The following is a 23,514-nucleotide window of genomic DNA, read 5'->3' as shown; positions in this document are numbered from 1 at the left end:
ATAAAGGTTGCTTTTCTCTATAATTTGAATCCAAGCAGATTTAGTCCCAATTTCTAAATTTTATAAATGTTTATGTATGTATGGCACAAGCTTCGACAAATATGCACACGGAAAATGGACTATATAGGCCCAGAATTCCAAACAGGCGCATATCCTAGTTAAAATAACACTGAAATTCCACTTTAAACAGTGAATACTGAAATTGCACACATAGTTAAACAACACAGTAAACCTAAACTGCTCAAAATGTCTTCTAAATCATATAAATCAAGTGAATTTTACTCTGTATGCAATGTTATGAACCATACAGAACTACTGTGGGTTTTTTACACGGCTTCCAAACTGCTTAATTTCAAAATATATTAATATTTGAAATACAATTCGAATGTGGATTTACAAATTATACTGAATTAAACTCCTCTTGGGAGAGTTCAGGCTATATCGCATAGACTTAGACATGTTTGTTACTTGGTACATTTCTCTAACAGGTAAACTGAAAGGTTTATCAATTAAGAAAAACAACAAAGCACAAAATTTAAAAAAAAATAAATAAATAAAAATAGCAATAGACATTGTCTATCCACCCAAAAACATCTTAAAAGCACACTTAAGGTTAAAACTAAGGTTATAATGCATGCAAAAACATCAATGTTCAATTGCTTTTCATTTTTCTTGAGCAACTATAGAATTAAATGTCCAAATAAAGAGGAAAAAGTCATGTTCCATTTAGAAAAACACTTTATTATCCATTATGAAAATATTACAACTCAAAATTAGAATAGAATAGAATCTTATAAAAACATTTTTTTGCTATTTATTAATTTATTTCAATTCTAGTATTTATCTGGTCCACGGTTACCATTCAGGTTCTTTGGGCGTTCTCCAGCAGACGGGTATGTAACACTACAGCTCACCATGCTGGAATACACTGCTTTTACAGTGACCTAAGTATAAAACACAACAAGATTCTTGGTTTTACTAAAACAAAACATACAACACAGACTAACAACAGCACAAGAGCTTTGGGTTACGCTTGCATAGAAACAAGCAGTAAATATGAGCTTCTAACACAACTAATGCCTTCCTTAATAACAAAACAAGCAGAACCCTGCATTTCGAAGCACCGTGGCTGCTCTGTGCATGTAAAAAGCTTTCAATCTCTTTCATCTGTGCTGCTGTCTGCGGAGCCAAATCCTCGGCACAGTTGACGCAGGGTTAAAACAAAATGGCGGCATTAAAGAGTGGGGGCTCATACGGTGGGCTAGAAGACAGATTTAGAGATCACCAAGCATTTCCGTCTCAGTCTGAGATGCAAGAATACTAAACGACTCAAGTCTCAGAGCAGATATGATTCAATAATAAAACAAACAAGCACTTAAATGTAGTTGCAGGCTGTTCACTAAGCACTTTGACACTCAATACTGGAACAGACTCCGAATAAAAGGAACGCCGTACTGATATGCAAGCACTAAGGATGGGCAATAAAACAATGAGTACGCTGATTTTTTTAATTCAGTGTAGGCAAAAATGCTGTTTAACCTCGCACCCTGTTGCCTCAGGGCAACAAACCCATTTTTCTCACTCTACAAAGCAGTGATACATATTTAATGCCAAAGAAAGGGTTAATTATGAAGCGAAAAGTTTGAATGAACCAAAAAAAAAAAAAAGGTCTTTGTAGGTCACTTGTAGTAAAAAGTTTGTAGTAGGTCTCTTGTTGGGCATACATGTCTTTTTTTTAATGGCACAGCTTGTAAATGACGTTTTAGCATCGTACAATTTCAAGCTCTCACATTTTTTATCCATCAAATAATATGATTCACGTTTGTTAGATTCTCAAGTTCATCTTATAACATTTAGTATCATATAAATAATTATGTTATTTAAAAATTCTCTAATTTAGGATTGTTGCCCAGAAGCAACATTGTGCAACAGTGGACTGGATTTACTCAAATAGCAAGTTATTGCTCAGTTGTTCCCTTTTAGAATTTATTTTTATTTAGAATTATTATTTATTTATTTTTTTTGTTTTAAGATTAATGTGTATGCACCTTTAGTGGCTGAAATCTCATTAAAATCAATTCGGCCATGTAGCAGTCGGTATGCATTAGATTCTACTAATGTCATTATAATTTGTGTTTAGACAATGAAAGCCAATTCTGACCACTTAAAAATTACTTTTTTTAGTTTTTTTTGTGGTTTTAACTTGCAAGTGGGGTTTTAAATAATTGTTAGGTAAGTAGGTATGCATGCATTGTGGTAATGTGGTTTCACTGGAAACAGCATGAAACAGAATTGTTCTCTCCCTTATTGCATGAACAGTAAGTACGTAAATATCAAAAAATTGTGCAGTTACTCTGTTTAGATCTAAATATTTAGATTAGAAAGATAAAATCCTTTTCCTGATTTCTGATCTGTCTATTCTTTCAATTGCTGCATTAAGTTACCTCAAGGCAACAAATGCCAAAAGGCACGCAATATTTAAAAAAGTTTTTATTTTAGTAAATCCTGTCCATTTATGTAAAAAAACATTTTTTTAATGGCTCATAATTTTTTAACTCATAATTGGGTGCAACAGCAGGTTAAGAAGGAAAAAAAAAAACGATCAGTAAATATAAATTAATATAATAAGATTACGGTATAATGTGCTGTTATCAAATCAGCTACTTATTTTCTGGTATATGCAGTTATTATACACTATAAACAGCAACAACAACATAATTTCATATTATATAATTACTATAATCTGCCCATGTGGTTCAGTGCTCTAGAAATACTAACGATGCCTGATAAACACTCATAAAAACCCACTGCGACGTGATTTATCACAATATTGTGAACACATCGTCATATTGCCCATCCCTAGACAACACAATCTTAATGTAGCCTTGAGACTCTAAAAATTAACCACAGTATCTCAGATACTGGTGCAGCCCAAATGCACACTTACTCTAATGTCAATCTCAGCGCATCGAGGCTTTTTGTTTAAGAGCTTAGTGCTCACGCTAGAAGAATGGGGTGAAGTGAGGCAGCAGTATTAGTGTTCGTACCTGATACTTCACTGCACAACTTCAGAGCCACATGCTCCTCTTCACGGGTGAACAGAGAGATGATATCCTCCTCCAACTCCTCCACAATTGTTTCACACTGCAAGAGACAGGAGCAGTGGAGAGTTAGCTGCCTACCACAGAGAGCGAATGGTCACAGACTACGTAAAACACTTCCTAACGTCCTAAACAACGTTTAAACATGAGCTGGCAGCCATCTTTAGCAACCTACCATTGACAGGTTGGCTGCCATCTTGAAAAGCTCACAAGGCAGTAGCATGGTCATTTATATATTAGTACTGAAATACTTATGAATTAGGTTATAATGATTTTTTAATGGATTATTACACTTATACTGGTTAACGGCAGTTCATAAGGCTTATTATACAGGAAAAAACTGGCAGAAATGGTGGGTAAGTATTCATGAGGATTTAGATATTATTTACAAAGAGCATGGTGTCAACTCTGTAACATTATACCAATATACATGTTTGAACAATTGCAATTCATCCTAAATTGCTGCACTGTAGCTGTTCATTACCACTGTGATAGTGATGCATTATTCAAAAATGAAGAGCAAAAGTTAAGAAAGTATTTCGGAGAAGTACTTGAAATCGTGACGTAGCAATTTTCCACCTTTTATAATTATTATTCAGTAAATATCTGCACTACAATGCTAACTTACAAAAGTGTGTAATGAAGTTTGGACCTGCCAGCAGTTACTGGCCATTTGAGGGGTTATATCCAAAAGCATTTAGTGGACAAAACAAGTCTTTCCATGTTTTACAAGCAAACTAAAATGGCTGATGTGTAAGAAACCAAAAATAAAGAAATAAGTAAAATAAAATTGTGTTCTATCGCTTTTTCAAACTCTTCAATTTCAGTTTAAACTTACAACCAAGGAAAGAGAAAAACACGTAAATAGCACATTAAATAAAGTACTCACAGCAAATTTCAAGGAATCGGAGCCCTCTGGTCCGGCAAATTTAAAATTTTTGAAATCCGGAAAATTCCCGCCATCGCTGCTTCTCGGGGCGAACCTCTTGTAGCTCTGCTCTTTGGTGTCGGGGTCCTCGTAGAGCGCATAGTCACTCATGTTATTGCAAACTCCATCCAGCAGCTCGGACAGGTGCGTCTCTGACCTCGCAAGCGGAACCTAGCGGAGTAGAATTAGTGTTAAATTAATTAATTGCAAAATTTTCTCCATTCAAAATTATTTTAATTTTTAAAAATTGGCCCCCCCCTTAAAAAAAACTTTCATAATGGAAGGGCATCCAGGTCGTGTTGATGACCTTTTTTCCTTCCGTTCTCTTAAAAAGAAGCGGAGGGGGGAAACAAAAAACAAAAACTGCCCCAGCGCCGCTACCGCTGACTTTTAACCTGCGTGTCTAAAGTTGGAGAACGCAGGTCCCCTTGCCTTGGCAACAGAACAAAACCACACAGTGGCGTCTAGACAGGTCAAGGTGCACCCCTGCACCCGCCCTCGTGGCCTCCCCCGGAAGGGGAAAGGGGACGAGGGCGCCCGGAGGGGGGGTGGGCGGCCTGTAACAGAATGGGGCGCGGGGCGGGGGGTAAAAGGGGGGTAAGCAGTGGGGTGGGGGAAGTTGTCAACAGCAGCCAAGTGCAGGGTAAAGCAGGGTAAACAGCGCAGAGTCATCCTTGTGCTCCTCCTGGGCCGATCCCTCTCTTCCACCCTCCGCTGATCAAAGCAGGAAGTTTTCCCCTGTCAGATCACTGAAAGGGTAGCAGGGGGGAGGAGGGGGGTTAAATTGGGAGGAGGGGATAGAAGGAGAAGGAGCCGCAGCAGAAGTGGAGAAGGGCAGGTTGCAGATGAGCTGGATTTGGTGCTGGATGTAGATATATGCCCTGACCCCTCTGCCCCCTTTCAAACACAGTATGGACCCTTCCGGTCTCGCTCATTACATTATGGAGGCACTTCTTTTATTTGCACCCCCCCTTCTTTTTTTTTTGTCCTCCTCCGAGGCTCCAGGACACAAAGAGGCTTCCGTGGCTCACCGCCATCTGGTCACGAATAAGACAAAAGGTTCTATGGAAGGAGAAGCGACCCGTCCACGCATCCCTCCCTGTTTTTTTAATTAAAAGGCGGTGGGTTGAACACGCAGAGAGAGATAAGACAGGATACAATCAACTTTGGGCAAATCTAGATTGAGAATTAGAATTAAGAGACCACTGCCTCGAGTAGCATCAGAGGATAGTAATTACCGAACATAAAAATGAGTAAATAAATAAATAAATAGAGATTATTGGCATCAAACAATGCGTCGGAAACACAAGGCCAGAGTTTGAATCGCCTTCAGCAAAAGAAAGAAAACAGTCCAAATCTTGGCCAATTATGCACTGAACTCATTAAACTGGACAAAACACAAAACAGCAGAACAGGTTAAAAAAGTAAACAAATAAATATAAAAATAAATAAACAAATAAATACATTTTAAGGCAAATAAAAACTTCCCTCTGGATCTCAGGCTTGGCTTCTGTGCTGCATCCTCTTGCCTAGTGCTTATCATGCAATCCTGAAAATGGGGAATTAAATTCCTACCCGTAACAGTCTGAGGGGTTTGAATAGGACCTGTCAATAAAGAATTTCTGCTGGAATAAAGGAGGAGGGGGGGCTCGAAAGCGCAGCAAGAGAAAAGGCTTCTCAGGGATGCCATCCTCCACTGACTCTCCATTGGAACCAGCATTGAAGGTTTAGAGGAGCAGGTAGTCAATATATGTGGCCTTAAAAAAAAACAGCAGCCTACAAAATAGTCCAAAATTTAAAAAAAAGAAGATAAATAGAAACAGCTGGACTTCTGTAAACAAAGCTCACATTACAAACCTGAAATAGATCAGCGAGTTGGGTCACATTTAACAGAGTAAACAGAGTAAGGTCATCTTTGGCGAATATGCTAAGATTATCACTGAGGGACCCCTTAAACAGGCTTCAGGCCAAGAGAATGAAGCCCCCTGTGGTTGCAGCAGTAATTAATGTTTGTTTTTAAATGAAGCAGAGCTGCACAATAATAGAATTATAATAGATTACGAACCGATAACGTGATCCTGGATTCTGTTCAATCTACGAATCGTGAACAAACCATGTTCAAGCTATAAAGCTTATTTATAAGTTGGCAAATCACAATCAGAAGACAATTGAAATCACCTGCAAGGGCCATTTTAAATCAAATATGTTCATCTGCACTGAAAAAAATCACAGGTGCTGCACTGATTTTTCAATATGTCTCCATAACACAATCACTAAGATGTAAACAAAGTCATTCAGAGTAATGTAAACACAGTGCTGGTGATAGGAACCAGACGTCAATCCCTATAAAAGCTACCACACAGAACATTATTACACTAGATGGTTTCAAACATTGTCTGATGCCTGAAATGTTGTCTTATAATAGTTCTAAGATAAAGTTTTGGCCTAACACATAATTTTAAAGTCCTTTTCTGGTGGTGGGGTACATGCGGGGTGTTGTAAACATAATCCCCCCAAAAAACTACTTTTTTTCAGATTTACCACTATTTAACCAGCACTACATATAAAAACTCACATGACACATAGGTTCACGTGTCATTTTGGATAGTAAATAAAAAGGCTATACTTGTGTTGTAAACATCGCAACCCCTGGTTCCCATCACCACCACTGTAACCAGTATGCATGACTTTGTTTACATCTCAAACATTGAATTATGCAAAAAATTTTGAAAAATTGGTGGAATTCCCCTTTAACTATTGTACACCTCAGTGCTTTCAAAGACAATACAATAAACACCCTGACTCTATGCACTTTAAAACTGACCAGAACTGTCTGTTCTGGGCTTTGTACTTAAATGTGTCACTCAATGTCGCTCATTCTTGGCCATTTCTGTCTGTTTTGATGGTGTCAACATGAATGTCAGCCAATTTCAGACTCTGTTGAGCTATTCAGCGATTTTTTGTCTGTCCTATGTAACGTAAACAAGCCCGGTTTGACTTTCACACGCAACGGCTAAAAGCCAGAGCTTTCTCAGCTAGAGTAAACACTTGTTATTAGTCAGTGGGTACAATCAAAAGGAGATTAACCCCCAATCAATAGGAGAGTCAGCCACCTAATGACGGTCCCTGGATAGCAGGGGTCAGGGCTTTGAGTTCATTGGGTCTGACCTTTAAATACTGACACCACAGTTAAGGAGGAAACAGTTAAAACTGTCCCCTTTAGCCAAGCAAGCATTACGAGCCCGTCGAAGCCTCAAACATCTGCAAAGAGGCACAGGAGTGAGGGTAATGTTACACAGGGCTTACCTTTTTTTTTAAGGAGAGGTTGTCCCTCGGAGATCAAAAATAAATAAATAAATAAATCAAGGGCACAGTCCAAAATGCACAAATATTTATAGAAACTGTCAAATATATAGAGGCACTTTCAAGACATTTAGCTGTTAACAATAAACACTATATTGAAAAATTTTGGCACAGCCAAAAAGTTAGGGGAGTTTTTTTTTAATGTAGGGGAGCAGTTAAAAAAAGTAGATGAACAGTGAAAGATGTAGGTGAACAGTTCAAAAAACGTAGGAGGAACAGTGATGAACGTGGTGACTCAGTCAAAAAGTTAATTAGACGCACATTCAAGAAACTTATGGGAAAAGTAAAAAATAAATAAATAAAGGAGTAAAACCAAAAATTTAGAGGAACAGTCAAAACTGAAAAAAAAAAATATATAATAATAAAAATAAGGGGCACTGCCAAAAATTTAGGGGAAGACTGCAAAAAATGTAGGGGAACAGTCAAAATTTCAATGTCAGTCAAAAATTTTTTCAAAGTAATTTTTTAAAAAGATCATAACGGTAATGCAGCACTATTTTAAAATGACACCTCTTTTGTAACGCGCTAACCTTTCTATTTTTTCCTAATTGGCTTGGAAGGAATTGGATGAAATCAGCCAACTGTGATGTAAACTGTAACAGACACAGCTTTGCTGCATCAGGGAGGAGATTTATTCTCAAACGTCCATCGCTATCGTAAGGAAATCTATTATCCCCAAAAGGGTAACTTTACAGGCGATGAAAAATAATGTTCTCGACTTTAATGTATGTTAAATTTTATTTGAATTACGGACTCATCATGAAACGTTCACGCAATGTGAAGAGCAGCTGGTGTCTCAAATGGTGTTTAAAAAAAATTAAATTAATAAAAATAAAAAAATGACATGGTTTTGAATGACAGCAATGATGTACTAGTTCTAAATTTTCAGTTGGGTATTAAAGGTCACTTGCATAATTCTTTAATATGCACAGAGTAATGTTCACTGATTCGCTTTCAGTGTACAGATCTGGTTACAGCTCACGACACAACACAATCACTCATCATTTAACCAGAGAGGAAGGCTCATTCCAGAGCCAGATACAGTGTAACCTTAAAGCAGGTCTTTGAATAAAGGCAGATGATTTTCAGAAACTGCTACTCGTTCTGCACCGCAGGGCCATCAGAGCCTTCACCAACAACAAATACCACTGATTTACACCAAGCATGTAAATGATACCAGGCTGAAATAATTGCGCCATTTTCTGAGTCGAAAGTGAAACGACCTCTTTGGTTGCGGTCAAAGTTTGCCGAAATGTTTATGAATTTGGCCCTGCTTCTCTCCTATCGATGAACCACAACCTCTGAACTCCTGCAGTGATGGGAGTCATTACTGTAAAAACAGTGGGGAGGGGTTAGGTCCGCCGAGGACTTTCAACAGAAAATGCTTCCAAAAGCTGCCAAACTTTTTTGGCTCTGTCTACGAGGGGAAAAAAAAATGGAAAGATCAAGGTAAGTTCAACAATATTTGTGCATTCATGAGCTTATGTTCTGCATACATGCTTCTCACAGTGGTGCAATAACACCAAGTCATTTAGAAGTTTGGCCTCTCGCTCATTCCAGCTGAGCTTAATTTCATTACAGCAGGAAAAATGTGATATGGCTAGACTGGGATATTGACTGGAATATTTCTGATTTGAATAGCTTTGATGTTATGCTTGGTATACTTCACAATAAAAACACCCTAAAGCTTTAGGAATAGCTCCTAAAAATACATCCTAAAATAATTAATAAGCATAGTACATATATAAAAATGGCAACAATGGCCTGTTGCTTGCCAAATAGTGACCCCACATTCATCTACAGTTGCAAGGGTATGCAAAAGTTTGAATATTTCTATTTATTTTCTGAATTCAACATATTGGGGGGGGGGAAGTAAACACAAGTGCTATAACTTTTGCACAGCCACATTATGTTTTTTTCCCAGCCTGATATTTTAAATTCAGCAAAGAAACAGTGATTGTGCATTAAACTTAACTGATTTTTCACTTAGAAGAAAAATTTAAACACATTATTTGACTGGGGCGCCCAAACTCTTGCATGCATCTGTATACTGTTAAACCTCAGATCTTACTGGCTACTCTGTTTTCTCCATCAGCTTCATCAAATATTTATATTCATGTGTTATAACAGCTTATTAATGATTCATTTTTAGGCGCTTGACCTCATTAATAACCCTTGGTCATTTTAAACTATTTATAAGTCAGCATTGAAGATAAGATCATTAAATTAGTACATTTGACAAAAGCAATAGCCTTCATGGTCCCACAGCGGCAGCAGGCTGTTTGAACAGGAGGCCACATCACCTACTCTGGTCAAAAAGGCCACTTTCACCAGTATAACAGAAATATCATGAGGCAGAAAACAGAAACCAGTCCATAAAGCAGCGTTTGGCACTGATATTAGCTGTTAAACACAGATTTTAAAACCCAACATGAATTTGAAATTGTATGTTTCTTCCATATCGTGACGTTTTCTGAGTGAAGCAGTATCAGGGAGGGGCTCTGAGCTAGCTGAGCATCATCTCTAAATGATAGGTGGGGGAGGGGAAGCGTGATATTATTGGCCGACATTATTTTCCCGCCCACTGGTGCATGATGATGTAAGACGTTTCAGACGCAAGTAAGTCAATTCAATTCAAACAAACTCGTTCAGAGGGGTTTGATAGGAAATGCTCTGTTTTAGAGAACCTTACTGAGTCATCGTTCACAGTGGTGGTGATAGGAACCAGACGTCCACCTCTAAAAGCATTCCTGAAACATAGTTCTGCGACGATTATGTCCTGAAGGGATACATGCAGGGTAAAATAGCGCCGAAGAAAACGTGAAAAAAATAAATAAATACAAATTTTACCACTATTTTTCCATCATCAACATTACATATCGCTGCTGTTGGAACAAAACCTTGTATCTCCAAAGTTGTTAACTTTACAGGAGAAGGAAAAAACATTCTTTTGAATGGAAGTTAATGGAACTACATTTTTTCCAAGCACTTTTGGAGCATTTCCGGTGGTCCGTTCATCATGAAATTTTGGCACATTGTAAAAATCGGCTGGCATTTTCAAAGTATGAAACTACAACAACAAAAAAATGGAGATATGAGGTTTTGTTCCGACAGCAGCGATATATAAAGAAGACGTGTTGGGTTCGCTGGTTATTTTGGATAATAAATAAAATGGCTATATTTATGCTGTAGATGTCACGTCCCCTGGTTCCCATCATCACCACTAAAGAAATCAGAGTCAGTTCGTTTCTCTACAATGACTAATTTCACATAAAAACACTGAATGACTGTTTACAGCTCAACAACTGAATTATGCAGAAATGCCCCTTTAAACCTGTTAGGAGTAGAGATGCTCGATGGTACTGGAATCATATGAGCATCAGCTGATAAATGCTCAAAAGTTTTATATATTATTTTTTCCAATATGCATTGGACTGATATTTAGATTTGACCAATAAACCGATATTTGATGGTGCATTTATTGTATCGTGGAAGAACGATGTGTTTTGGCAACCCTCTGAATCTCATTCATTTTACTGCGTTTGTCAGCCTTTCACAAATAAAGGTTACATTCCTCTACAATTTGAATCCAAGTGGATTTAGTATCAATTTCTACTTCGTATAAGTATGTATGACATCAGGATCTATAGATCTATAGACAAAAATATCAGATAAAGGCCCAGAACTCCCATATTAATGCATCCCAAGTTAGAATTACACTGAAATTCTAATATGAACTGTGAATACTGAAACTGCACCTATAGATGAATAAAATAACCTAAACTGCTCAAAATGTCTTATAACTTCTGATTCCTATTACTACTGTAAAATCCGGGTCGATACATTTCTCTACAATGAACCACTGCACATAAAAACACCCCGAACGACTGTTTTCATCTTAACGAGGAGATGGAATCGTGTACATTTTGGGATTCCAAAAAAAATATGAACTTCTTCTTCTTTAATATAATAGCTTTACTTAAAAGGGCATATGAAGAAGAATTAAATCTTGAAAATGACAGCTGCTACTACCACACTAAATCCAAATTTTTAGATCCCAAACACTTTTTTGGAGCAGTTTTTAAATACGTTATTTTGCTCCATCTAAGAATGACCTGAGCGAAAACCTAAAAAGGTTCTCAAACAGGAGAACTAAACACTGCGAGACCTTTAAAAAGTGCTCCAGAAAAGTCTAAACACTCGCATTTACAGTGTAGTAGCAGCAGTATATGTAAAACACCTCTAGTAGAGTGCCAAAATGCTAAAACACCCCTCCGGCAGCATGCTTGAGGATTCCAGTGTGCGGCTGAGGTGCTGTGGCAGTGCAACTTACCGTTTTTTCAGTCATACTGCCATCAGGGTTGAGCCTGAACCCTCCAACGTTGACTGTCTTTTTCGGATCAATCTGGCCGATTGAGTAGTTGAGCTCGTCTGCGATGGCGATGCAGGCTAGAGGAGATGGAAGATCGTTGCAGTTTGCTTAATTGCTTCACAGTGCATTGGCAGCGGAGAAAAGAAACCGAATAAGTGAAATAAAATCAGAAAATTAAGATCTAGAGGTAGATTTGCGCAGAGGCTAACAGCAGGGTGCTTGGTGAGGTCGCTAAAATTCACCAACAGACTGGCAACGGTTGGCATCTTGATGCAAACAGCATTCAGAACATACTATACTGGTCATCAAGAATCAATTAGAAGGGCAGAAGGTCAGGAAAAACACTCAGCAACCTTTTATAGAAAGAAATGTTTACAATAATTATGTTTAACTGAAAGAAAACAGCACCAAACAGAATAATGAGGGGAAAAAATAGTGACTTGACTCCTATAAATAAATAAATAAATAAATAAATAAATAAATCCACTGGTGTAAGTTCTTGCTGAAACGCTGGGCTTGAGTTTGCTAGTGCTTAGTCATGCTTGATACATCTCCATGGTAACTGCCAGGCTTGGGCGGCGCTTAAAACAGCCTTTATCTGGGCTGAGCTTTCGGCCTCCTTGAATGCTCTAGTGTTTGATGCTAGCTTTGTAACTGCAGCCCACAGCAGAATTATCGTCCATCCACTGAAGAAAGCAGCAGCACAAACGATTACAGTGCGCCTTTGAGAGCTGCAGCTATTTTCGTAATGACTTTGCCGATCAAACAGTACGTAAACACCAAATTCATACTAGTTTGATTGACTACCAACATAGTTCTGATGTACATTTAGAGTAAAAGCTTTAACAGCCTGTCCACTTTTATCTGCACCCACAAGATTGTTTCCCCAACAAGCACACGGCATAGAAAACCCTCAGATAATCCAGATGGGCAAAAAAAAGATTGTAAAACGGCCATGAATGGGTTTGAGTTTAAACCTTCCGTATGCCCCTCGGAGTCATTCATAAATCCTGATGGTACAAGAATCTAAAACTGTACCATGTGTTAAATACACGAAAATTAAACGAAAATATCTTCAGCTTCACCCCACGGCTGTGGAGTAGCATCATGATTACACTGAGTAGGCTGATAAGCTTACAGTAAATAGAACCTGAACGCTTTTGTTGTCCTAGCAACAATCATTCTCATGATTCATGACAAGTCAGTAAATGCTGCCACCTACGCTAAAAAAACCACACCGAATCTCAGCACAAAACAATGGCTGCTGGCGGCTCAACGCCATCCCTCTTTGCGGGACCGCTTCAAAAGGCGAAGTGCCCTGACGGTCCAGCTCCCACACAAGAATGACTAAGTTTGTGAGCCAGAATCGTTCCTTAGAGGCAGCTGTGTGAGGGTTATGGGTTGAGGAGAGTTATCAGAGTGCTCATGTGCACAGAATTTTAAATGTTTTCATTTTTAAATATGACTATTAATCGCAAAGATGCAGCCTGCCATTGTCCGTGGTGGATACCGGATTTAGAAAACTGACAGAGTTTAAGATCAACTGGTCAAAAAAACTGTGAATATTATCAGAAAAGTTGATTGCGTGTAGGAAACTGGCAAAATGGTCAAGTGGGGTCATGAAGTAGGCCATCGATGCCACTTAGACTGCACCCGATTTTGATTTCTGCAGCAGAATTAATTGCATATTCATTTTTGTGAGTGCACCAAGTAATATCACGCTCCTCAAACAGTCCAGTGTTCTGACCAAGTCAGCATAAAGTATTGCGTTACAAATAAGATGTGAGATGATAAATAACGATTAGCATTCACAATAACACACACGAGCAAACAACAATATCGTTTGTTACAAAACAAGGCCTAAAGCATTCCAACATCTATTTTAATACAAAACTGAGGAAATATTCACTCATAAAATATTCACTGCTTTATAATGTAATAAAGCAGTACAATATGAAATCCAGTATGAACAGCGTTTACGTGTATAACATCTACAAAAAAATTAAAACATCACGCCAAAGCCACCATTTCTGTCATTATTAATGTTATATTTGCATCATTTGAGCTCATCCTATCTATGACTCAACTACACAGCTTTTGAAGACTGTTATTTAAATTTTTACACAGTTAATTCAACTGGAAAATTAAATGTTGTGTCGAATATACTTTAGTCAGTTCTTAATTGAGAGTTATGAGATTATTTTGTCTTTCTTTAAACACTGAATTATATTTCCACAAAAAAAACACTTCCAAGCAATCTACTATCTTACTAACCTCACCACAAAAGGTATGCATTGTCATTCTCTCCAGGATGCTATAATTTATACCACGAGACATTCAAAATGACTGCCAGCATGACTTCTATAAAAACGCAGTAAATAAACTACCACATCAAAACGAGAACAACAGGAAAAAAAAGTCGCGAACCACTTTTTCCAAAACTGCGGCCGATTCAGCTGAAGCAGTTAAACGAGTCTAGTGCACCATTTGAACCATGTCGTTCAACCACCGACCAAAATTATTAACCAGCTACGGACATTACTTTTATATCTCCCACCAATACGGAGGTTAAACCCTTGTTCCTCGTGAAACGGAGGCCAAGCTGTCCTCGCGGATGTCCATCTTTGCTGTTACCCAAACCTGCACTGCTGTATTGAATTCAGCACTTCCAGCAGAAGCGAATAAACCAGCTTAAAGAGACTTGGCCGTCTGCCACTTTGTATTTAAAATGTCATTGTATCTGGGATGCACAGTGCGCCACATCGATGCCAGACAGGGGCTGGGATTGGTCGCTTTTAGAGGAGAAATAACAGCCTGTGGAAAACTGCATCCAGGACGGAACCGCACTGGTGTCGCTATTGTGCTCGAAGGATAAAATGGCTGAAATCAAAGCGTACGTTTATGCTGGCTTTCATTTCTAAAGTCAATATTGGGTTATAAAACTATAAAGGTTAAAAATAAAGATGTATTCAGGGCTGCTGCAGAAACCTGCTTCGCTTTCATGTACATGCAGCCCTTTCACTTGCTTAATTTCCAATAAAACAGCCATTAAGTACAAGCAATTTATTTTCAGCTTCAGAAAAAAGCGAGAAACATATTTTTCATAAAGCAATAAGTGGAATATCAAATCTGTCGGTATTTCATTCGTCAACTCTTTATTTTGTGCACTTCACCTCTTCCATCGTTCCAATCTTAAAAGCGACCAGTTAAAGCTGTGTCCTTCCAACAGAAGATCTCCAAAGGACATTATGTTCTAACGTTCTCTAACGTTCACACAAGCCACTGCCTGAACACACCTTACCGCCTTCAAAGGTCTCTCTGAGCATCTGAAACGGCTAAAGGAGATATTTCTGAGATTAGATATAAGACCATTCATTTGCATAAGGAAGGAGAACATAAACGAGTTTTCAGAACTGGAGATCCAAAAATGATTAACAGATACAGAGGAAATGGGACTCCTAACAACCGTGCAAGACCTGGTAGCCACCAAAACTGTCCCCATCAGATAAACAGCACTTAAAGCTTTCATCTCTGAGAGAGAGGAGAAAATCAAGCTGCTTCAGATCTGAAAACATCCACAGGTGTTTCTGTCCATCCTTCCACTGTGAGAAGACGACTCAGCGCTGTGGGTCTGAAAGGATGTGTAGCTGTCTAGAAGCCTCAGTGATAGAACACTAGAACACTGAAGATGTGGAGTAGGACAGTAATACAGTATACCGCAGGATGTAAAAATGACATTTTAAAAATATGACAGTATTTCAAAATTATGAGGGGTCAAATTTCTATTCCACGTCTGAACGGAAAAATAAACACATTCCAGCCGTTTATATTTTAGAGGGCTCACCGATTGGTGGTGTGGGCACTCACTTATAGGTGGCGCTAACAGAAAAAGAGGGAAAATAAGAGCCAGGAAAAGCCTCAAAAAGCCTCATGAGAGGCAGAAAATGCAACCAACTTCTAAGACTGAACTTCAGAGGACACACTAAACACTGAAATCATAGACATTAACTTAGTTGTTGAGGCTTCTAAATAAAAGTAAAAAAATTAATTATAATTTAAATTATATAATAAATTAAAAGTATGCTTTTAACTTCCTTTTTATTTTTTTTGTGTTGTACTTTATATTTGCTGATGCCAACACTGATACATAAACATTTATAAAACGCAGAAATTCATACTAAATATACTGGGTTTTACATTACATTTGAACACAGTAATTCTGGAGAAAAAGACATCAAACATATATAAAAATATCAGTCAAATCAAAAGACAATAATATTTTTAAAGCAAATATCTGTCGATACTGATACTATTCCAAGATAATTGTGCGGACTTAATAATTATTATATGGATTTTGAACCATCAAACATAAACAAACTAGTAAAGGTGGGCGATGTGGCACAAATACCACAAGATATTTTCATGATTTCTTATTTCTTATTTCTTATTTCTCGGGTTTTTTTCTAAAATTTTTGCAAACAAATTTCAAACGGACATAATAAGCAAAACTGTAGTGACACAGATGCTATGAGATCTTATGAACAATGTTTTTTCAATCAACAATTGCAAAAATAACCTATTTAAAATGGAACAAGTGGAAAAGTCCAAACAATTGAAAATGTGATAATGTTGTCCAATCTGTTACAATGACCTTCATGCGTTTACTTAATCTGTCAGGTGTTGTTTTTCAGACCTAAATCTGTCTTTTTATGATACATAAAGTTGTTCAGTGTACTAGAAGTGCAGACTATTTCCATTACATACTCAGAAAACGTATAATAAGTTTATCACAATAACGTACGGCCAAACGGGCCACTCCTACGCTTCTCCAACTTTTTGGCAAGTGCTACAGACCGATCCACTGAGATTAAATAACTGCAAGACTTCTTTTTCCATCTTCATAATAAAGACGTTACTGTATTTCAGAAGAATGTGTAAGCTCACTTAGGACCTCAGTACTCTCAGCATGTGGATCCTTTTCAGCACATAGCACTGTTGGCACAAACACAGAGCTCCTAGTCACTTCCACTGATATTCAAATGTCCATAAAATCTAAGCCTTCATAACAACATGACATCATCAAATAACTCTGCCCTGGTGCGGTTGTAAATGGGTCTAAGTCAAGTTGCTGCTGGAGAATCCTTAACAGCGTGCAGGGCCTGATCTAATTTTACGTTGTCTGTAACCTTCATTCCCATGACGTAACCTGGGAACCCAGCACATGGTAGCCAAAAAAAACCAAAAAAAAAACAAACAACGCTTTAACTGCACTTACGCCACTTCTACTTCTTCTTTAGGAATATTTAACTGGAGGTTTCTACGCAATTGGACATTGGGACGTTTTATGATATTTTAATGTAATGAATTTCAAACATTTTCGGGTATTAATATGAGGATTTCTAACACTTGAATGAACAATTTTCTGTGTTACGTAGAACTTTTGCTCTAAAAACACACTTTGCCTACGTGTGTTACCTGTTTCAACACTTTTTGTGTCGTATTGTTTTCTGATTTAACACATTCTGCATTAAACGCAACACAAAATGTGTTATCTGTAAGTGGGCTCTGAAATATTTTAACACATTATATGAAAAAAGTAACTCAAAATGTGTCATCTGGAAACTGAACACACTGTTGTGTCTAGGTAGAGACGGGATCTGTTGTTTTTCAACACATCTTTTTTTTAGAACGTAGTTCTAAACCTCTGTATAATTAAATTATTAAGATGTAAACAAAGTTGTTCAGTGTGGTTTGATGAGAAATGCGTTGTAGAGAAACTCGCTAAGTCAGAATTGTCCACAGTGCCGGTGAGAGGAACCAGACATCTGAACTTTGTACACCACATGGGTTTGTCTACATCTCCTGATGTCTGAGACACCGTTTTACGAGAGTTCTGAGATTAGCTTTTGGCCTAAAGAGTATTTTTAAAAATACATTAATAATGGAGAGGTACACTGAGTGTCCTAATGCAAATCAGTACCCAAAAAATTGGTTTTCCAAATTTACCACTATAACATTACATTTAAACTCACATGTAAGGTCACTGGTTGTTTTGGACGGTAAATAAAACAGCTATATTTGTGTTGAGATGCTTGGTTCCTATCACCACCACTGTAAATGAAAATCTCAGTACGTTTCTCTACAACGAACCATTTCACATCAAACCCGCCTGAACGACTTTGTTTACATCTCAACAACTGAATTAAACAGAACTTTTGAAAATTGTGAGATTGTGTTTATCTTGTGTACATGGCTGTATATCATTTTGTAATGCCTAAGCTGGGGTCAAATACAGCCATCAAATATTCATTATGAGAAAAATATGAAAGGCAACTATGAATAGATAATCATGCCAATGCGCTTCCGGGTGGTGATGTAACACTAGAAGTGTTGGAGGTCACAAGAATGTGAACATACATTTCTGCGTACTACAGAGAGACATTCAGAAAAATCATATTTTATTGACTACAACTGTCCAATCCTCATATCAAGACCAATCCAAACATAATTTCTCTCATGTGTGTGAACTCCACCTCTGAATTGGGGTTGAACAATAAATTATTTATCACTGCAATGACAAAAGAGAGCAATATCAAACGGGACCTCTACTATCATAGTTTCAGACGAGTGTTTCTGTGGGCGATCTGAAGAAGGCACTCGTGTAATCCAACAAAAGTAAATTATTTTGGTAAAGCTAATCTTCAACTGTGTCAAATTATTGATTCACCAATACATTATTAATATATTGCAATGGCTATTGCAATACACAGCTGTAGGCAGGTCAAATTACACGTGGTGGAAAATAAATCAAACATCCTCAACAAGAAACAAACTTAAACATGACATTTTCCTGCAAACTTTAGTGCATAATTTCTATTTATTTCTCGAACATATTGGAAGACATACTGTTTACTACTAGAACTGCAGTACTACTTTTATTGACCTTATCAATTCTCCAATGTCCACAAACATATTCAGTACTGACTTCTTTAAAAGCAAAATCTTAGGCTTCATCACTGATAATTATCTGTAAGTAAAACTCACCAGAGCAATATAACACTTCATCTCTCTTCCCCTCCGCTCTTTTAGAAAAAACTGCCATCGCCACGAGAATAAGGCCAATCCATGGTGCCATAGTGGTCTCCTAGGGAGGAAACAGATGTAGACGTTTGACTAAAAATCTAATTGAACCACCAACTAAAACATGTCTGGTGTCTGAAGTTGGTTACTTTAGTTTTGCGGTGAGAAGCTAACAAGTAATGAGAGCTTACATGCCAGCAACTCCAAACTGTGTGAATTTGACACCAAAATAAATGTCTGCTCACGTCCTTAAACCACATCAGACCAGGTCAAGTTACAGGAAAGATTTTAAGATTTTGCTGAGAACGGCCTGGAGCGTTTTCCCTGTATGAACTTTTACATTTAAGCACTGCCACACCTGCAGAAAGTGATACTCTGATGATATTCAGATCGTATTAAAACCATGAAGGCCAACTAATGGCTTCAACTACCTTGCAATAGTGTTAAATCAGATTGTGAGCAAACTTGGGCAGAAAAATCCTGCACTGCTTACATCCATATAAACACTAAGTCCTTGCAGTGCAATCAGACATGCTAACATGGCTAACAGTGAACAGAAGCTATAACCACTCTTTAGCATGGTGCTATTTGCATAAGGCTAACTGGTGGCCACTCATTTTCATTCGTTGTTGGATATGTTGCAAATTAGGCACTCAAAATGGAACTGGAGACAGTATCTTAACTGTTTCAAACAGCATAACCGCAGATATTGTAACAGAACATGTGGATAATTTAAGAGGAAAATCAGAAAATGTACACTTTAGCATCAGCATAAAGAAAGTATGACAGTTTAGTATAAGGAAAATGCATTTTGTTCATGTTTTATTTGCTTGTATTTAAGACAAACTGCTCTAAATCGTGGATTTTCTGCTTAATTCCCATCTTGCAGACATTAAAAGTGTGGCAGGAGCTATAATATGTTTCATATGGTGATGCATTTAAAGGAAAATTCCACTGATTTTTCAAAAAAATCTACATAATTAAACGGTTGAGATGTTAACAAAGTCATTCAGAGTGGTTTGGTGTAAAACGCTTCGCTGCAGAGAAACTTACAGAGTCAGAACTGTTCACAGTGGTGGTGATAGGAACCAGACGTCCACCTCTAAAAGCTGCTTGATATCTGAGACGTGTTTTATGATAAACATCTTGCCCTAAAACATATTCTAATCTCTTTTTTTGGTGGAGGGATACATGAAGGGTGTTCTGAGGCAAAATAGTCCTCAAAGAATTTTTTTTTTCTTCAGCTTTGCTACTATTTTACCATCACCAACATTACTCATGTAGGTTCACTGGTGGTTTGGATGGTAAATAAAATGGCTATATCTGTGTTGCAGACATGACGACCTCTGGTTCCTATCAGCACCGCTGTAAAGATATCTCCAGAGTCTCTACAAATGAACCATCTCAGGTCGAACCACTGTGAATGACTGTTTACATCTCAAAGACCGAACTCCTCAGAAATTTTTAAAAACGGGTGGAATGCCCCTTTACCAACACGTGGTTCCCCATCATGGCTGCTATCACTTACAATGATTAGCCACGTTCATTTCACCTCACTGAGGGGTCTCCAGAGGCAGAAGTTAGAAAAGTTTTAGATGAACTGGCGCCCCCAGTTGTTCGTCACCTACAGAAACACGTAAGGCGCTTTAACTCAGCAGTGGCCTGTTTTGTCCGTGTATTGTCTGGAAATTGTTCAGTGTACTTGCTTACTGCGTTATAAATGAAGCTACAGCTCAATCTTGGTTAAAAACAGGGGGTGAACATTAGGAGTATGGAGGACTAGCTGTAATTTGGCGTCGAACATATTTGCCTTATTTGACATATTGTTGGTGAACATGTCCTTTATAGAGGAATAACGTTAGTCTTCATACATTTCCTACCTTTAACCTCAGTGACTCTACAGGCGAGTTGTTCGTCTAACCTTAGCGGCGTTTCTGATACACATTCAGGTTTCCTGGCCGAACAGGTGAGCAAGATCAATAACCAACTTCTCATTCATCTGTTAGCTAATAAGACTGCCCTGCCGAACCGACCAGACATTACACCTCGCCGGAGAACCTATAATCATATCCCATTTTACACCTTAAAGTGCTATGAAGCGTTCAGTGCTCCCAGTTGAGGATTGGTGGTGGTGTTGTTGTTGTTGTCTTACCTGACGCGCTACGTGAGGGTAAACAACAGCAGGTGAGCGGAGGGAAAACTTTTCGGCTCGAAAACGTGAGCGATGAAAACGAACTGAAACACGGAGCACAACCACAGCTACCGGCCGAGATAATAAGGTCCCGTCTTTGTTCTTGCTGTGTTACTGAAACAAGAAAGACAACTTCTCTGTGGAGATATTGCAGGCCACTTACGTGCCGGTCTGTGGCGCTGCCACGACCAGCGAGCCCGCCCACAGCACGGAAGATTGACAGGGACAGCAGCCAATGGCGTAGCGCTCTGTAAATCTGCGACCAATTAGAACACCGACTGCACAAGCGCCGCGTACCCGGATGGACGGGTTTCCAGACACTACAGTTATGTGGTTTTGCGCAGTCATGTACAGAGATAGTAACACGTAAGAGTCAGGAGACTGCGTGGTGGAGGAAACTGATCAAGGATAATAATAATAGGTAAAGGTATATACATGCATGTAGACATATTTAAAATGGCTATGTTTTATTCTTATCTTTATTATTATTATCAGCATCATTTATTATTATTATTATTATTATTATTATAGCGACGGCACAGAATAAGACCCCAGCCAGGTTCTCCTTAGGAAAATGCTCTTAATTGCAAAAGCTGGCAGAGGAAACTGACTCATTGGGGAAAACTAAGGACGGGTCATCAAAAGGCAAACATAACCCAATGATGGTAAACACTTCCAGTGCGCTAATTAGCTGAAAAGGACACAATTTATTACAACTATAACACTCACACATCTCACCATTAAAACAACAACATTTAACATGCACCATGTTCCTTACGGCACCAGCTGCTCCCACATGCGGTGCAGTATCTTGTCATGCATCCAGAGGCTGTCCCAGCTGGCATGGAGCACTTTAGTGGTGGGCCCGTGTGGCGATACATCTGCCTAAGCTGGTTTCTGTTTCACCTGGAGCCATCTGCATGCCCAAGAGAGCACCACTTCCACTTCCTGGCCACAGTGGAACTCTTCACAGATCACAGCCTCAAGTCCGATGCTACTAGGGGCAGTGACAGCAGCAGCAGCACTCCTCTCAACCACCTTCTGCCTTGTCGTCAACTGTGTCGTCGATGCTGGTGAGGGTGCTGCTTGTGTACGCTGTCCCACGGCCTCCGGGATCCATCCACCGGTGCTGGTGCTGCGTGTTTAGCCCCTCCAGCATTGGTGGCTTCACTCGTGACAAGCTGTGGCACCCTCGACCTGACAGCATGCCCTGCCTCCAGGGATCCGCCAACCGGCTCTGATGCTGCATGCTAAGCTCTTCCAGAGCCAGCAGCTTTCCCCACGGGGAACGAAGGCCTCGGTGCAGCGAGCAAGCCTAGCCACGCTGTTTCCTTTGCTGTTGTCCCCAGCCAGCAGCTTTACTCTTAACCTGTCTGGGAAGGGGTAGGCGTAGTGCTAGGTAATCCTTTCTCCAGGCTGTGTGTTCTTCACTGTCTGCCTTCAAGTTTGCTGAGTTACCGTTCAATTTCTTCAAGCTCAGTGGCCGTATCCCACTTCTGGCACTAATGTAGCATTGGCCCAGGAGAAGACCTGGAGTCTGCCATTTTCTCTCCAGGAAAATGCTCTTTATAGAAACTGCAGGCAGAGAGGGAAACTAATTCATGGGGGGACACCAGGAACAGGTCATCAAAAGGCCAGCCTAATACAATGATGGTAAACCCTTCCAGCATGCTAATAAGTGGAAAAAGACATGATTTACCACATCTCAACTTTATAATAACAAAACGTAACACATTCAATTTTAACTAGAAAATGGCTGCAGAGAGGTGCACAGCATTCTGGGAGTCCGCTACATGCTCCTCTCTTCTCTCCCATTTGTCCCAAAGTCATACGACTGGTGGTGGCGCCACATTATTAAAGGGACACTCCAGACAAAATGAAAAAGCATTTCTACATCTGTGCCTACTCGCATCTTACAGTGATGCTGCAGTATTCTCTAGAGCAGTCTTTCTCAACCCTGGTCCTGGAGGCACACTGTCCTGCAGTTTTTAGCGTTTCCCAGCTCCCAACACACCAGATCAAACTAATTAGCTCATTAACAGTCCATTATTGTGTTAAAGTGGCAGGAAAGGCATTAAAATGTGCAGGACAGAGGGCCTTTACGAACAGAACAAAGAAACACTGAGATTTTCCAGTTTAAAGACTGGGGAAAACCCCCTTCTGATGATGTATCTTGAAAATGGGAGAAACACTACTACATAGTCTTTAGTGCAGATACTTGAGGACAAGCTGTTTATTTTATTTTTTTATCCTTGCTAATGCAGAACAAAGGCAGATAGGTAACACTGTATTGGTCTGTAATTTTTAGCCTATAAATATTGCATAATATAAATATAATATAAATAAAATGTACATATTGCATAATATAAATATGGTATAAATATTACATAACATGACAAATAATAAATGTTAATTTAATCTACCTGGAGATTTGAGCTCCACTTTTAAAATATGATAAATTCAGCATATTAATTTTATC

At 38.7% G+C, this 23,514-nt stretch overlaps 1 protein-coding gene across 1 annotated transcript; it reads right to left on the bottom strand.

The window, feature by feature from the left end:
* Nucleotides 1-720: 720 nt before the first annotated feature.
* Nucleotides 721-21,245, bottom strand: cnpy1 (canopy FGF signaling regulator 1). The gene is made up of 6 exons (XM_036556043.1): nt 20,997-21,245; nt 18,809-18,908; nt 11,726-11,841; nt 3,991-4,200; nt 3,048-3,144; nt 721-944 (listed from the first exon to the last, which is right to left on the bottom strand). Exons 2-6 carry the CDS (start codon nt 18,897-18,899, stop codon nt 904-906), a joined length of 555 nt encoding a protein of 184 aa, XP_036411936.1. The 5' UTR covers nt 18,900-18,908; nt 20,997-21,245; the 3' UTR covers nt 721-903.
* Nucleotides 21,246-23,514: the final 2,269 nt, after the last annotated feature.

This window comes from Colossoma macropomum, unplaced genomic scaffold (assembly GCF_904425465.1).
Source record: "Colossoma macropomum unplaced genomic scaffold, Colossoma_macropomum, whole genome shotgun sequence".
In the NCBI taxonomy this organism is placed as follows: Eukaryota; Metazoa; Chordata; class Actinopteri; order Characiformes; family Serrasalmidae; genus Colossoma; species Colossoma macropomum.
This window is presented reverse-complemented; position numbering and strand designations above follow the sequence as displayed.

Bases quoted from the DNA above. Each gene is read 5' to 3' on its own strand.
- cnpy1 (XM_036556043.1), bottom strand. From the start codon at position 18,899: ATGGCACCATGGATTGGCCTTATTCTCGTGGCGATGGCAGTTTTTTCT. The intron at 11,842-18,808 runs GTGAGTTTTACT...CATCTCCTCTAG, and splicing joins TGAAGTGTTATATTGCTCTG to CCTGCATCGCCATCGCAGAC. The intron at 3,145-3,990 runs GTGAGTACTTTA...TGTCTCTTGCAG, and splicing joins CCGATTCCTTGAAATTTGCT to TGTGAAACAATTGTGGAGGA.